General features: G+C 54.7%; 6 protein-coding genes across 6 annotated transcripts; 3 read left to right on the top strand and 3 right to left on the bottom strand.

Annotated features, from left to right (window-relative positions):
- Positions 1-473: 473 nt before the first annotated feature.
- BO88DRAFT_349863 (cell differentiation and development protein Fsr1) lies at positions 474-3,144 on the top strand (the record flags this gene model as incomplete). The annotated part of the gene is made up of 4 exons (XM_025703472.1): positions 474-585; positions 654-932; positions 994-2,829; positions 2,885-3,144. 4 exons carry the CDS (start codon positions 474-476, stop codon positions 3,142-3,144), a joined length of 2,487 nt encoding a protein of 828 aa, XP_025558830.1.
- An 872-nt stretch (positions 3,145-4,016) lies between these two features.
- Positions 4,017-4,807, bottom strand: BO88DRAFT_349798 (uncharacterized protein; the record flags this gene model as incomplete). The annotated part of the gene is made up of 2 exons (XM_025703471.1): positions 4,017-4,598; positions 4,697-4,807. 2 exons carry the CDS (start codon positions 4,805-4,807, stop codon positions 4,017-4,019), a joined length of 693 nt encoding a protein of 230 aa, XP_025558829.1.
- A 264-nt stretch (positions 4,808-5,071) lies between these two features.
- BO88DRAFT_407994 (rRNA (cytosine-C5-)-methyltransferase NOP2) lies at positions 5,072-7,761 on the top strand. The gene has a single exon (XM_025707589.1). The coding sequence runs from the start codon at positions 5,133-5,135 to the stop codon at positions 7,419-7,421; it is 2,289 nt and encodes a 762-aa protein (XP_025558828.1). The 5' UTR covers positions 5,072-5,132; the 3' UTR covers positions 7,422-7,761.
- A 502-nt stretch (positions 7,762-8,263) lies between these two features.
- BO88DRAFT_349864 (putative MATH and UCH domain protein) lies at positions 8,264-12,260 on the bottom strand (the record flags this gene model as incomplete). Its single annotated transcript, XM_025703473.1, has 4 exons — positions 8,264-8,840; positions 8,895-9,645; positions 9,693-11,786; positions 11,849-12,260. The coding sequence occupies 4 exons, from the start codon at positions 12,258-12,260 to the stop codon at positions 8,264-8,266; spliced, it is 3,834 nt and encodes a 1,277-aa protein (XP_025558827.1).
- A 1,277-nt stretch (positions 12,261-13,537) lies between these two features.
- Positions 13,538-14,422, top strand: BO88DRAFT_149837 (uncharacterized protein). The gene has a single exon (XM_025701512.1). The coding sequence runs from the start codon at positions 13,752-13,754 to the stop codon at positions 14,256-14,258; it is 507 nt and encodes a 168-aa protein (XP_025558826.1). The 5' UTR covers positions 13,538-13,751; the 3' UTR covers positions 14,259-14,422.
- On the bottom strand, positions 14,380-15,580 carry BO88DRAFT_349671 (deoxyhypusine synthase; the record flags this gene model as incomplete). Its single annotated transcript, XM_025703461.1, has 2 exons — positions 14,380-15,279; positions 15,353-15,580. The coding sequence occupies 2 exons, from the start codon at positions 15,578-15,580 to the stop codon at positions 14,380-14,382; spliced, it is 1,128 nt and encodes a 375-aa protein (XP_025558825.1).
- Positions 15,581-16,289: the final 709 nt, after the last annotated feature.

The following is a 16,289-nucleotide window of genomic DNA, read 5'->3' as shown; positions in this document are numbered from 1 at the left end:
GGTTACGGCCGCGTGGGCGCCTACAGAGCCAACGAAAGCTCAGCGGCGGCGGTGGCTTTCCCCGACCTCAACTGCGAGGAGAGAACGCGCACCCAGTCACTCCGATCGTCTCGGGGGCTCCAAGCTTGCATCGCTGACCGTCTCCTTTCCCCCTGCACGCTCCATATCCGAGGCCCAAAAAATAAACGGGTTCTTTACTGCCCTCTTGAAATTTATTCCCATTGTTTGTTTTCCCTCCCCCTCGGCGTTGACACGGCCTGGAACTTCGCTTCCTGCCGTTGTCGCCCCGTTCCCTCCACCTGTGGGCTTACACGGAGAACAAACACTCGGCTGCGATCCAGAAAGATCACCACACCTCGCCTTTTCCATTGGGAACAGCGCCTTCCTGATCCTCCCTCTGGCGACTTCGTGAGCTCCGCTGCTCGGTCGCTACGAATTCCACTCCTTTCATCCTCTCCCATTGTCGATTTTGCATGGCTTGGCAGTCTCCCTCGGCCATGGCTGGGGGCGGAGGGTACGTCGGCCCCGGGGGTGATGGGTCTTCTAACGGCGGGCATCCCCAGGGGACGGAGTACACCCTGCAAGGTGGGTACCAAGTGATAGATCTCGACGGTCGTGGGGAGAGGCTAATTGCTTTTTCGGTTTGTTTCTAGGTGTGATGCGCTTTCTGCAGACGGAGTGGCACCGGCACGAGCGTGACCGCAATGCCTGGGAGATCGAACGCGCGGAGATGAAGTCTCGCATCGGAAAGCTGGAGGGTGATGTTCGTACGAGTAAACGGTTACATGAATCATTGGGGAAGCACGTCAGGTTGCTCGAGGCCGCCTTGAAGAAGGAGCGCGAGAAGGTCAAGAAGCTCAGCAACAATGAGAAGGTTGAGGACACTAGGGATCCGAAAGAGATTGCCAAGGAAAGCATCAACTCTCTGAAAGGTGTGTTCATTACTGGTTTACGGAGTGGTGATACCGTATCTGTGTACTGATTGCTGTCTAGCCCAACGCCCCAAGCCTCATACGGGACCCAGCGACGTCGATGTGAACCTTGAGAACGAACACGAATATCGCCAAGAGAACGAGCGGGAGAAGTCGCGATTGTACCTTTCGAAGTGCTCTCAGGAAGTTGCCTATCATGTCATTCCTTCGTCACACCCTCCTCCGGAACTCGGCGAGCAGGACCTCCCTAATCACATCTACGGCAACCAACAGCTGTCTCAGCAGAGCCTGGAGGAGGCATACCTCCAGCAGCAACGCCAGAAACAGCACCAGCAGCAGCAAGCACAAGCGAACGATATGATGGCGCGAGAGGTGGCGCTTCAGAACCACCAACCCGTCATCACACACTACGCAGATAACGCGGCCATGTCTCGCGCACAAAATCAATTTGGTTTCCCACCTGCGACCAGGGAAGCGATGGAGAGACGACCCCTCGAGCCGCAACAAACCCCGCTTACCGCGATCGATAATAGAAAGCAGGCTCTCGGCAGCTCGCTGATGGATGAGCGCGCCGGTCAGGGGGACCAGGTATATGATGGATATGGCTCACAAGCGGCGGCTAAGGATGCCAAGCAACAGCGAATGGAAGAGCAAGGTGATGATGCAGATGGCTGGAACTTCGACGAGCCGGCCGAACCAGCACCGCAGGCGGAACAGGTACCACCGCACCGGCCTGATGTGGATGCTTTCCCGAATGCGAACTTTGTCAGTTCCAAGTCTCCGCAGCGGTCCGGATCTCTCTCGCATCGGCGGAAAAGTTCCGGTGCCAGAAGGAAGAGTGATGGTGCCGTTGACCTTGCAGCGGGCCCCAAGCCGGATCCGACCTTCAAAGTTCGGTTCGCCCTCCGCGGCCATTTGGATGTCGTCCGTTCAGTGATTTTCACGGGCGGCGGAAGCCCTTCGGAGCCGGAAATTTGTACATGCAGTGATGATGGAACGATCAAACGATGGATTATACCCGCCACTTATGGCACCTTTGGCGCAAGCTCGAGTGACCTGGACATTACCAGCTATTTCACTCACCGTGGACATGTGGGGGCTGTGACTGCGCTTGCGGCATGCTCTCCGCAGAACTTCTCCAATGGAGGCCGTGCGCTAGGAGACGGCTGGGTTTTCTCAGGTGGACAAGATACCAGCGTTCGAGTGTGGGAACGTGGACGGGTTGACCCGAAGGCGACTCTTGATGGCCACACGGACGCCGTCTGGGGTCTCTGTGTTCTACCTGGAACCGCAGGCTCTGTGTTAGGCGAGTCCAGCAGCCATTACGGTGGCCCCGATCGTATCCTACTCGCATCCGGTGGTGCGGACGGCCGTATCATCATATGGGCTGTTAGTGCGCCCCCGCAGCTTTCTTCCCCTCAAGCAGGGTCTCGACGCGCTGGTGGTAGCCGGAGAGCCAACTCGATCTCTTCCGGCTCCAACTTCCCCTCGTCACCGCAACCCAGCACGGCGACTACCACGCCATTCCATTATAGTATGGTTCGTCAGATTGTTCGGACCGAGTCTCCCTCCCCAACGTGCATTAGCCCGTTGTCGCTTGCAGGTATCAACTTTGTCGTGTCCTACACCGACGCCTCCATCCTTGTGTATGATACAAGGACCGGCGAGGAAATTGTGGGCATGGCGAGTCTGGAGACATACGATGGCACGCCTTCGACTGGCGTTAACTCTGTTGTCGCCACCACAGTCGGATTTGATGGTTCGGCAGGACTTGACCCTAGTCGGACAATGGGCGAAGAAGAAGTCGTCCATGGTGCGACTGGCTCCAGTGGTGTCGAAGGCGTAATTATTAGTGGATACGAAGACCGCTATATTCGATTCTTCGACGCTAACAGCGGTATGTTTCACAGATCCCCTTCTTAGTTGTACGCATACTAATTACCTATGTTCAGGCCAATGCACATACACGATGTTGGCCCATCCATCGGCGATTGCCTCGCTTTCGCTATCCCCAGATGGACGTGAGCTAGTCTCTGCGGGTCATGACGCCAGCTTGCGGTTCTGGAACCTCGAGAAGCGGAGTTGCACTCAAGAAATCACGAGTCACCGGTTGATGCGTGGTGAAGGAGTGTGTGCCGCCGTCTGGAGCCGCGATGGCCGCTGGGTCGTCAGTGGAGGTGGTGACGGGGTTGTCAAGGTGTTCTCGAGATAGCGAGACCCCTTTGCTGATGTATGTTTCTTTCTTTCGACAGCTGATTCTTCCTTTTCCTACGGCATGTTCTTCGCACGCATGAGATGGATGAGCGCTTGGCCGATTCTCGAGCATTTGCAACGGTGTCAATCTACCTGGCATATGTTCCTTTCTACTCCTGTGGTTATAGTTTCTTTACTCTTCTACCCTTTTATTGACAATCAGCTGCTTTGCTCGTCCAGCCCTGCCTGATGGTACGAGCTTATGTTTTTCATACCTCTTTTTATTTCCTTAGCCCTGTCCTTGACTCACATACCCCACGCGGACTCCAAGGGGGGATATAATGTGTGCTTTTATACTCCGTGACGTTCAACCGCTGTCTGCCACACGTCTGCAAGGTGTCTTTATAACACGACATATTCGATACCAGCGAATTTCTTGGTGTGTTTTCATATGAATAAGATTTGCGGACCGTGTGGTCGCCTTTCTTGAATGATTTGATATCCCTGGTCCCCAGTACATGGGGGGTGCTGTGGATGAACGCTGTATGATGATCTCCTTGCCCTGTCCCTTAGAGCCTTTCGCACCAGCCTGTACATTGCCTGATTTTTGCCCCAATTATTCTCGAACCCGTTTGCGAACTAGGGTACCTAAGCCTGAAGTATAGATGTATTCACAGTCGCTGAGCATTGGTCTACCCTTAATTTGTACAATATTCCAATCCACATATTCACCCCAACGCAATCTCACACATAATAAACCACGCCACACACCCAAATCAATGTCAGATAATTCCATGACAAGGTATCATATTACATACATACACACCTACCCACCATTAAGCACCCCACGCTCCCAACACATAAACTTAAATAGCAATATTAAATAACAACTCATTGCTTCTCCCAAGCCCCCTTAAAAACCCCCCTCAACCTCCTCGCCTCCTCACTATCCTTCAACCTCTGCTCCAAGAACCCCTGCAAATCATCCCAAAACGCCTCCGTCCTCAACACCTCCTCCCCACTCGGCCCAACCGCCGCCTTAGGTGCACCACCAGCAGCTCCAGCAGCAGCAGCAGCAGCATTCCCATCCCCCTCACCACCCTCCACAACCTTCGCCCCTCCCATAATCATCACCCCAAACTCCACCTCCTTGCCTCCCGCCAACATCTCCGGCTCATCAGCCAACAACTCCGCAATCGTCTTCCCCGTCACCGGCTTCCGCTTATACAGAATCTTGATCTTCTCCAATGACACCTTTCCGTCCTGTGCGTCGACCACCCGTTCCTGAACTGCGTCTTTGAGGTCCTGCACTGAGGTCGTGGTGATGGGTGCGTTGGGCAAGGTGAATTCGAATGCGGGGTTGCGTGCGCTCTTCACGTGTACGGTTATGGATTTCGAGGAGCCCGGGGCTTGCGTGCGTTGCACTTTCTTGGGCATTTCGGGGTGCGGGGCGCTGAGGCGGGGGAGGAGGTACTGTTCGTTTTATTGTTAGATTTGGTAAGGCTCTTTCGGTTAGAGGGGAGGGAGATAGGGAACAGGGGAGGGAGGGGGGCAGGATGGGATGGACGTACAGGGACGCGAGGTCCGACTCGCTCTTCGTCCAGGACATAGTCTGCTCGGAGCTTGATGGGACGGGAGTCGAGCGATGAGAGGAAGGATTTGATGAAGGCGACTTCGGACATTTTGATAAACTCCTTTGCTGTTCGTGGGTGAGGCAGGTTGTATGTAGAGCGAGAAAGTGTATAGGTGGAGTAGATGAGATAGAGACAGTCAATATGGATGGCGGCATGTGGTACTGCCATTACCCAATTGGGCGGTAGCTGAAGCCCATCCTCTGACTGCACCTCCTGCCTCAGGCATTAAAGTGGCACACCGCCTTGCGGGACTCTTTCTGCCGCGGCAAACCGCCCGCAGAAAAAAAAGTAACGAAAGAAAAAAGTTTGGATTCTCCGCTTCAGACTCCAGTTATCCAACTTTCACCACCCTTTTCCCATTCACATTTTCATTATGGGTGTCGGTCGTCGTATGAAGAAGCAGGGCCCTCCGGCCCCGCTGGATGAGTCTAAGATCACCATCTACAAGAAGCGCAAGGCTGGTGAGCCCGAGTCGAAGCCCGAGACGGGAAAGAAGCGGAGAAGATCTGATGCCGATGAGGAGAAGGTCGCGAAGCCCGCCGTCAAGAAGAAGGCCAATGGCGCTGTTAATGGCAAGGCGACCAAGGCTGAGGCTAAGCCTAAGGCTGAATCCAAGCCCAAGGCCAAGGCCGTCGAGAAGAAGCCGCAATTCATGGACTCCGACGATGAGGACGACGATGAGGAAATGTCTGGTATTGAGGAGATGGATGCCGATGAGTTCGACGATCTGGACGGTATCAGCGATGGCTCGATGGATAGCCAGGAGGAGGACAACGACTCGTTCGTCGATTCCGACGATGATGACCACCCTCGCGAAACCATGTTCTCCGACGACGAAGACCTCTCCGACGCTGAAGAGAAGCTGACCGCCGCCAACATCGAGGGTTTGTCGCGCAAGCTGGACCTGCAGAGACAGGAAGAGGAGGAGGAGGCCGAGCGCGAAATGAAGGAATCCGCCATGCAGACCAACATCGCCGGTGACCGTCCCGATGTCTTTGGTGACGCCGAGGGCACTCAGCCCGGCCTGGCTCCCGATCTCCAGCTGCTCCGTACCAGAATCACCGACACCATCCGTATCCTGGGTGACCTGAAGACTCTCGGTGCCCCCGGCAAGTCTCGTACCGATTACACCCAGCTGCTCATCGCCGACATCTGCACCTACTACGGCTACACCCCCTACCTCGCCGAGAAGCTCTTCAACCTCTTCACCCCCATGGAAGCCTTCGCCTTCTTCGAAGCCAACGAAACCCCCCGTCCCGTCGTCATCCGTACAAACACCCTCCGCACCAACCGTCGTTCCCTCGCCCAGGCGCTTATCAACCGTGGTGTCGTGCTCGAGCCCGTCGGCAAGTGGTCCAAGGTCGGTCTCCAGGTCTTCGAATCCGCCGTTCCCCTTGGTGCCACCCCCGAATACCTGGCCGGTCACTACATCATCCAAGCCGCCTCTTCCTTCCTTCCCGTCATGGCCCTCGCCCCGCAACCCAACGAGCGTGTTCTCGATATGGCCTCCGCCCCCGGTGGTAAGACCACCTACATCTCCGCCCTCATGCGCAACACCGGCTGCGTCATCGCCAACGATGCCAGCAAGCCCCGTGCCAAGGGTCTGATCGGTAACATCCACCGTCTGGGCTGCAAGAACACCATCGTGACCAACATGGACGCCCGCACCGCCTTCCCCAAGGCCATGGGCGGTTTCGACCGTGTCCTTCTCGATGCCCCCTGCACCGGTACCGGTGTCATTTCCAAGGATCCGGGCGTCAAGACCTCCAAGAACGAGCGCGACTTCCTCGCCATCCCCCACATGCAGCGCCAGCTTCTCCTGGCCGCCATCGACTCCGTCGACCACGCCTCCAAGACCGGCGGCTACATCGTCTACTCCACCTGCAGTGTCACCGTCGAAGAGAACGAAGCCGTGGTGCAGTACGTCCTGCGCAAGCGCCCCAACGTCAAGCTCGTCGACACCGGCCTCGGTGACTTCGGCAGCCCCGGTATGACCAGCTACATGGGCAAGCACTTTGACCCCAAGATGACCCTCACGAGACGCTACTTCCCCCACCGCGAGAACGTCGACGGTTTCTTCGTCTGCAAGCTCAAGAAGACCGCCGCCTCCCCTACCCCCAAGCCTGGCGATGCTGCTGCCGCTGCCGCTGCCTCTACTACCGAAGGCTCCTCCGCCAAGAAGTCCAAGACCCCCTCCGTCGCCTCCACTACCACCGATGACGACGAACCCATCGACAAGACCCCCATCACCGACGAAGACGGCATGGTCATCGAAACCGAAGGCGGCAGCTTCGGTCCCTTCGAAGAGGACGAGGAAGACGCTGCCCGTATCGCCCGCGCCGAGCGCAACCGTCTCCGCCGTAAGGGTCTGAACCCTAAGGCTGTTCTGAACAAGCCCGCCAAGACCAAGTCCAAGGACGAGTCGTCCGGCTCTCCCGCTGCCGAGAAGAAGACCGAGGAAAAGAAGGAGAAGGAGACCCCTAAGAAGGAATCAAAGGAAGAGAAGCCCAAGCCCAAGACCGAGTCCTCCAAGCCCGCCAAAACCAAGACAGACACAGCACCCTCCACCACGACAAAGAAGCAGCAACAAAAACCCACCGCCGCGCAAGAACCCACAGAGAAGAAGACGAAGAAGACCGCCAAGAAGACAAGCAAGAAATGAGTAACCAGATAAATAACCCATTTTATGCTTTGCTTTCTTGATTAACTCTTTACTTCCCCTTCTTGTAATCTAACTCATGAGGTGATTGTTGTTGTTCTGACATAAAAAGCATTTATTTGTCTAGTTATTGTCTTGTCTTGTCTTGTTGGTTCTGTATGGGCGGCGCATGCATATGTTTCTCTGTTTCTCTTACATTTCTCTTTTCTTATCTATTCTTTGGTATGATGATGGTTATGGTGGTAGATAGATAGATAAATAGCTTCGGTCTACTTGGGCTGGGTGAGTGAGTGAGTCAGTTGAGTCGAGTCGAGTCAATAGATACCATTATTTTCTTCTTTTATTTTGTTCATCATTCATAGTTGGTTAGCAGCATTGGATTGTAGTGTGGTTTGGGTAGTGTAGATGGGTGGTGAGTAGGTGGGGGGAGATTACTAGGCTTTGTGCATTGGGGTAGGGTAGGATAGGGATGGGGTACGTTCGTTGAGGTGATCTATGTACTTGCATGATTGATGCCCTGCTAGTTGAGCTATCGCGGTGAGAATGCTACAGTGTTTACAACGTATTTATTTACTGTGGGAAGGTAAGATGTAACTCTAAATTCTTCAAATTGCTTAACTTCAAGAAACTAAAACAGATAGTATAATCAAGTCTAAACTCCAAATCTGCTGACAACATCATGTCTAATACCAACCAAACCAATCACTCCGGTCTTTGCAACATCCTGGGTATGATGAATTCTTCAATGCAATATTAAATTGAAACCAAATGCAGGGGGGACGTGTAATTCTATTTCCCCCTTTGCCCTGCAACGAAGTTGGGATGAGGGCAGGGAAACGCGCTCATTATGTGCGGTAGATCTTAACCACGCTGATGATGTTCTTCCGGCAGATGGGACAGAGATCGACCTGGCGAGCGCAGGTCACGCAGGCACAGACATGCCCACAGTCATAGAACAAGGCGTCTTGCTCTTCTCCGTAACAGATCTGACACAGATCCATTTCTTCGTCGGCTACCTCCCAGTAGCTGATGCCCTTGCCGTGGCGTTTGCCGTCCTTGTACCCGCCGACATACTTGTTGCCTGTCTTGCGCTCGACGTACGTGCCCTGTCCGTGACAGATGCCGTCGAACCAGTCACCGTCGTACGTGTCACCGGTCGGATACTCCATAAAGCCGGTTCCATGGCGCTTGCCTAGCACAAAATCTCCGACGTAGGTTGCGGCAAGGTCAGAGATGTGCTTGCCCTTGCCGTGGAAGTGACCCTTATTGAACTCCCCACTGTAGTAGTCGTTCGTGAACGATGCATCAATGGTCTTGAAGCCAGTGAAGGCACGCGTGGGGTGGTGGCGAGAATCAGCCCACAGATAGCGGACTAGCTGATCGGGATTGCCGAAGAGACCGGCCACGTTGAGCTGCAATCGTCTATAGAGGTAGGGTTAGTCTGGATGTAATGACACAAATGTGAATTGCGCTTACCTGTCCTTGTTCAACTTGTCACCCACAATAAAGCAGGTACCATCGGGAACATAAACCTCAAATGTCTCGCCCGAAGCCATGGTAGTCACGGTGGTTCCATCCACACGTTGCCAGATCTGGAAATCCTTCATTGGCGGGATCTTGAGATGCCTCCGGACGGCATTCTTGATATTCTCTTCCTTCTTTGAGAAGAAGGATCCCACTGTGCGCAAGGCCTGCGCTTCCACATCGAACCTTTGGATGAAGTAGTACACGTGGTCTACTGGCTGGGCGACCTCCGGCTCGATTGACGGAGCAGGAATGTCCGCAGCTGTGCTAGCTTGAGCCTCAGGCTCAGCTGGTACCGTCTGACTGGGCTCCTGCGTGGCCGGGGGAGCTGTATCAGGGACTCGGTCGGTATCCATCTGCTGGAGATCTTCCGCGATAATGGCAGCAATCACTGCATCATTCTCGGAGTCTCCAGTAGTAGGCGCACCCGTGCCGCTCAAGTCCGTAGGCACCGGATCCTGAGGGACAATTTCGATGTGTGAAACATTCACAGCATTGGTGATTGTCGCACCCCCAGTTGTATTGATGCTGTTCTCCGGTACAGTTCCCGATGAGCTCGCGCGGGCAGCTTCACCTTCGGGAAGAGGCAATCTATCTTCAGAGGATTCTGAGCCGGCGCGTTCAACAACAGCTTCCTCAGGCTTGGCCTGGATCGAAATCGCCTGTGGTGGATCCGCTATGGCGAAAAACTTGGCGTTCTCTGCTGAGGATTAGCATCGTGTATAATACGTGAAGGATAAAGGTACATACCATCAGAGACGACCTGCATCCAGAAACGGACGGTCTTCAACGGAAAGTCCAAGGTACTTGTTAGGTCGGAGATCCGAGCAAACGCAAGGGTAGGCCCGAACTGGTCACGAGTGTGACCAATCTGCCACAGCCGGACATGCTCCGCACAAGTGCTCTCGCTAGACTTGGCAGATGCCCACATGGCAATCTTCTTTCGGAGATCAACATAGTTGGACGAGCGGGGCACAGTCAGATACATGACACCGTTTTCCAACTTCGCCTGTGACATCAAGTCATACGTATCGAACAAGCTGCCTAATTGATCGTACTTGGGCAGCGAGTAGACCTCAACGTTGATCTCGTCCTTGTCGCACTTGTCATCCAATTGCACCGGAGGGATGCCCGTTTCATAGTACTCTTTCAGACTCGCGGGCACGTCCCATGGACCTTGCGGGCCAGGCAAGAACTCCTGGACGACATCACTGCAAATGTACATCACAGCAATGGCTACATCATGACCAGTCTTGTGGTCCACCTTCTGGGAGGCGTCCAGGCCGAGGTGAGGGCCCAATGCAGTCTTCCGAGTCAGGCATTCGACACGATTATCACTGCCATCATCGAAAGCGAGCCATCTGGTTCCAGGACCACCCGGTCGCAAGATGCTGAAGAATTTGCCAGACGTACGCCGGCCACGGTGAACGATGTAGCCGTAAAGGACGTATTTGCCTTCCTGGCCATCCAGCAGCCATGGCGTCAAGTCCAGCTCCTCATCCAGATCGACTCGGTTGTAGAGCAGTCGCCATTGCCGAGCAGCCTTGTCCAACTTCTGACGACCCAACTCCAAGTGAAGCACCGGCGGAAGTACCCAGCGTCCGGGCTTGGCACTCAAGTACCAGCTGAACGCTTCAGTGGTGGTCTTGGCTTGATCAGCCGGCACACAGATTCGGGAGTTGAAGTCCTTCGGGACAGTATTGATCACATCCTGAGTCTGCGCTTCGCTGGGAAGCGACTCAATTGACGGGCTGTCGAACAGCCTGGCCAATTCCTGCACGGCGTCTGTGCCTGCCAGTTCAATTTCGAGCGTGCGGCGCAGACGTTCCCAGAATTCGCACACATCGCCGGAGTATTCGTGCAGGTTACGCAAGGTTGAGGTGATCATGTCCGTATCCACATACTGCAGCGATTGGCCCCGAGACCGCAACTGCCACAGGAATTTCTGTAGTGCATCACAGAGCGGCTTCGGCTTGACGTCGCAACTGGTCAGATGCTCCAAGACATTGGCCTTCTGGATGATCTTGCAGAAAGGCGCCATATGCACCCAGGTAGCCAACCCAGCCACCTCGGCACTGTGGTTGATGACGGAGTCACCCAACGGCCGATAGCCCGTGAGACTCAGGCTGTCCCACGTCGGCTCGGTGTCACTGGCATGCCACCAGAGTGAGCGGGTGGGGTCGTCGACAATGCGGATGTACGCATCGAATGCCAGGGTATCGTTGCGGAGAAGCGCCTGACGCTGGCCTCGCTGGCGGCGGTGGATCTGGTCCCAGGGACCATGGAAGTTAGTCCAGCCCCAGTCCAGGTTGTGGGGGTTGAACTGATGGCACGAGGACTGCATCCAGCCCGTCCGCGGCTCCTCGGGGTTATACAGAATGACGCCGATTTGAGCCGAAACCCGCCAGGAGTTGGTGCCAGTCGATTCCGCCTGATGGGCAGCAGCGGGGTACTGGGCCTTGAAAGCCTCCAACCAACTTGCGGAATCGTTGGTCTGCGCGAACTTCATGTCGACGTCCGGGGCATTGACATCCAGGGCTGCATCAGCCGGGCCGTGCATCACTTTGAACTCGGTCTCGGGCAGATTCTTGTCGGGCGGGGGCATGGTCGGAGAGCACTCGATGTAGATACTGAGCGAATTGACGTTGTTTCCCCGAGGGAAGAACTTGATGGTCCACCAATAACCACCCATGTAGGCGGGCGGAGAACGCATGATCTTGACGCGGTTGGGGGCGTCTGGGGTGCCTCGCACGCCCTTGATCTTCCATGTCATGCGGGCCTTCTCCGCCGGGAGGTATTCGGGGTCGTCCAGATCGGGGTGGAAGTTCTTCTCCCAGTAGTCATCTGATCTTGTCAGCTATCATAGTTCTTAACCAGCTCTGCCGGAAGTGGTCAAGTGAGCTTACACTCGTAGGCGCTGTAGTCGCCATCCGCCGCCGATTCGATTTCCTTCATCTCTGCCTCATCGGGAACCGACAGATCCTCCTCGATATCGGCCCAGTAGGCATGTTCCAGCTCCGGTTGGGGGGGCTGAATCACCGGAACGGGGTCTGCTTGCACCGGAGGCGGGATATCAACTCGAGGTGCCTCATCCTGAATCTCGACTGGGGGTGCATCCGATGATGGGGGTTCTAACGGGATGCTTGTTGTGATGGGGTTTGTGGCAGGGACTGCCGAATCATCTGTAGCTGCCTCGATGGTGACGGTGGTTTCCCTGACCGACTCAGGGGAGACTTGAGTGCTGAGTGTGATGGGTGGTTGTTGTTGTTGCTGCTGCTGCTGCTCCACATTGGAGCCAGAATCCGGAGAGGCATCCATTGTGGGAGTAGAAAGAAAGAAAGCAGACAGACAACGAAGACGACGAACTTAGCAGAGAACACAACAGTCACAGTTCAATTAAAAGGAGAGGATAGTTGCAAGCAGCAGCAAATAAGCCGACCAACCGGTAGGCTGACAGAGCCGCAGGTGAGAGAGCAAAAAGAAGAGAGCAACACGAGTTAGCCTTGGCAGCCAGGCTCTGAATGCAAGTGAGACTGATCTAGGCAAGACCACACATTCAGATACTCCTCTGGAGGGGAAAAGAAGAAGAAGAAGAAAAAGAAAGAGATGAGATACTCCTCACAATCAGCAAGGGAGGGTGGGGATGGAGGGGAAGCAAGAATCCAAGGTGGCAGAAGAGAGAATAAAAAATAAGACAGATCACACCAGAAGAGCAATACTGAGCAATGACAAGCAAGCAAAAGCACGACAGCCCAACGAACAACTTGTTAGTTAGTTAACCAACGAAGCAATGAAAGTCTAGAAGGTCGGGCGATAAGAATAGGCCACTGGGCTTATCAGCACCAGTAGAACACTAAAAACTAGTACTTAAGTGAGGGAAACTGGGGTAACCCTAGGCCCAGAGCGGTAAACCCAAGGAACAATCGGCGAGGGTGGATAGAAGGGGGTCTATAATATATATATAGATCGGGCGGGAGGGTGAAGATAAGGAAAGAGAGAGAAGTTGAGATGAGAAAGGAAGAGAAAAAGGATGGAGAGGGGAAGAAAGAAAGACAACTTCCTCGAAACGAAAGAAGAAAAGCAAAAAAAATATTGAGAGAAATAAAAAAAAAAGAAGAATTGATGGGATGGGCAAAAAAAGAAAGGAAAGCAGCATAGAAATGGGGGAGAAAAAGAAAAAGGATGAGGCGGCAATGCAGCCAGACCAGATCACGGATCCTCACCGCTGGTTGGCATCCAATAATCCTCTGGCAGCAGCTGCTTGAGGGTCCGCAACCTGGACGCGGACTGGCCCAACTGGTCCCTTCAGTCTTGCCTTCTACTGACCCCCTGCAATCCACCCCCGATGGAACTGGAACTGGAACTGGAACTTCTTCCTCCATTGCCACCCGGGTCCCATTTTCGGATCCGTCAGGTGGTAGTGGTGGTCGTCGTTCCAACTGCCCCCTTGAGTATCTCTCTCCCTCCTCTCCCTAAAGTCCCATCGGATAAAAGAATTGGGAGAAGATAAATCCAATCTAGCCAGGAAAATGATATGATACGGGCCTGCGATTCGACCGACTGGCCGGACGGATCGACTGCGCGGGGCGTCGCATCCCTGCAGCCCAGAGAAAGACAGGAACTGACCTGTCATTAGTCGCTTCAATCAATCAATCAATCAATCCTTCTTCGGAGCTCGTAATCTCATTAATCATTTGTATCACTCTATATCCAAACACAAGACAAATTCTAATCTATACCATACCTCCAGACATCCATATCAACCACCCCCTCCATGTCAATATTATCTTCCCATGACAAGTTTGTTGAATGGATCCCCACCAACAAGTGGGTGGCAAGTCAAGTCGGAAGGATGAAACTTTATTGCCAGGAAAACCCCGTGCCGACCGCAATGATCGACCGGTGGAACGACCCCCGGCAATCCAAGTCCATCTCAACCCTCTCCCTCCCCATGATTTGCCATCCACCATCGTTCGTCCTTCCAGACTTTGCCTCCGCCGAGGTTCCAAAGCCTGTGGGTTCCGGATTTACGGCTCTTCAAGGGGGGCGGGCGGCTGCTCTTCTCCGTGCAGAATTCATCCCAGGGGGTGGCCCCTCTTGCGTGCTTTGTTTTGTCCTGTTCTTCTTTTTTCTTTTCTTTTTTTGATCGGAACCAAGCCTCCGATTTGCCTCCTAACTCGAGGGGATGATGTGGGGCGCCTTTCGCGTGCCTGCCACGCCGGGGCCCGCCCCTGTCGCTGCCCCTCTGTCAACCAAACGGCCCGAGCTGTCGTGAAGGGGAGAAGCTCCCACGGTCGACAGACACAGCAGGCCTAGGACCAGTAATCAATTTTATCTTTTCGAGGTTGATATGAGGCATTGCGAGAGATAGAGGGGGTTGGCGTTCAACAAATAGCAGGGAGTACCCCTATCGGTGTGATGTCCCTCAAATTCACACTCAGTTCTGAGACGTTTCACCGTTGGGGGTCGCCGGACTGGCTCGGGCAAACGAGGCCGCAACAATGAGCGGGAAGACCACTGTGGCTTCTGCATAGACCTTGACGGCCTTGGCGTCGGCTTTGATCTTACCCCAACTGACGGCCTCATCCGGTCGGGCCCCCGCATCGCTGCCGTCAAACTCCTGCCCCGTATTGATGTACACGGCATGCTCGGCCCCGTTGCGCATCAGACAGGCGTTAGCAATGTGATGTTTGATGACACCGCCACCCAGAATGATCATGCCGGCCCGCGCGGCCCGGACAGCCATGGTGTTGATGCGGCGCACATCGTCCACAATGTCGACCCGCAGCCGTTGCGGAGAGGAGCGGTAGGTGTGGAAGTAGAGCATATCGCCCAGGGAGCCGTCGGTGAGGGCGGGACAGAAGATCGGGATATTGTTGCGAGCAGCCCAGTACAAAACCGAGTCTTCGTGGTTGATTTCGCGGCCGAGGCGTTCGATGATCTTGCTGGGGGTCCAATGCAATTCGTCCTCCTCATCGCCAGTCTCCAGTGCCTTCTTCTTGGCGGCCTCCTGTTCCTCCAGCATCTTATCCAGGATGGGGATCAACCAGTCTTCAAATGCACAGTAGTTGCTGTTCGGGACGATGAGGTTGCCGATCCGGTTCAGTCCCTTGGCCCGCAGTCCGGCGCCCGGGGCAGTAAACGAGCCCATGTAGGTGGGAGCCAGGCATTTGATAAGATCTTCCTCGACACCGCCGGCTGTAGTGACAATGGCGGAGACGTGACGGTTGCGGACCAGGTAGCGGATGGTGTCTCGAAGGCCGGAGGAGATCAGGTTGGAGGTGTATCCGAGAAAGATGGTGGTCTTCTCGCCGGTCTCCGGATGACGGTAGGCTTGCTATGTAGACGTATCACGGAATTAGCTACGCTGCTAGGTCACTCAATGGCCAGGGAGAAGACAGGATGCGAACCATCTCGTTGACGATGCGGGCGGCTTCAGCGACCGCACTGCCCTGGAACCCGGTGTATTTCATGTTGTCCACCATCTCGGCGACCGTAATATCCCGGCCTTGAAATCGGTCAAAATCGACGCCGCTGACCTGCTGCGTCCCCTCAGGCACGGGCTCCGAGGCCACCAACACGGCATCGGTGACGGCAGAGGGAGGGGCATTGCCCGCGGCGGAGTCTTGTGCGGACATGGCTGTCGAGCGAAAAGAAAATTTAAACCAGAATGCCGACGTAATCAATAACGTGTAGAGATGCCGGGTCTATCAGTTAAGCGGGGACCAAACTGATATAGGCGAGGAGTAAACCCGGGGCACTCAAATGCGGGATGAATTGGATGATGATCCCCTCCGTCTCTTCTGGAAATTTTTCTGCAGGCGGCGGGATTGGCGGGGGGGTGACAAGCCCGTTTCGTGACACCCGCCATACGTTTGCCTCAGGCATTGAGGCAGTAAGGTAGTAAGCTAGACCGAGCCATCGCCGGGAAATGTCCAGCCATCCTCCGTACACAAACTCGACACCTTCAAGCTGGTTAAGTATTGCCTGAGGCAGATACAGTCTGTTAGTCATCTTCGATGGGGCCTTCCCGACAGGGCAAGAGATCCTCGCCTGAGGCATGCACGCCGGGGGAGGCGATCCAGAGTTATTTTTGAGTTCCCTTTAACTAGTCACACTAAGACCAGTCAGTCGTGGCCGAGGGAAAGTCCCTGGCCAACTAACTAACTTAGTAAACTCAGCCCATCCAACCATCCAACCGCTGCCCTTCACCAGGGATCCATCCATCGTCTTCTGCCCCATTTCTCGTTCCTCCGTTTTTGTCTTTCAAGATCCTGCCTTCAAACCACCACCAAACTAACTCACTCACTCACTCACTCCCCCTCTCCCCCAATCTTCTCTTTCTCA

Source organism: Aspergillus vadensis, assembly GCF_003184925.1.
Source record: "Aspergillus vadensis CBS 113365 unplaced genomic scaffold BO88scaffold_27, whole genome shotgun sequence".
Lineage (NCBI taxonomy): Eukaryota > Fungi > Ascomycota > Eurotiomycetes > Eurotiales > Aspergillaceae > Aspergillus > Aspergillus vadensis.
This window is presented reverse-complemented; position numbering and strand designations above follow the sequence as displayed.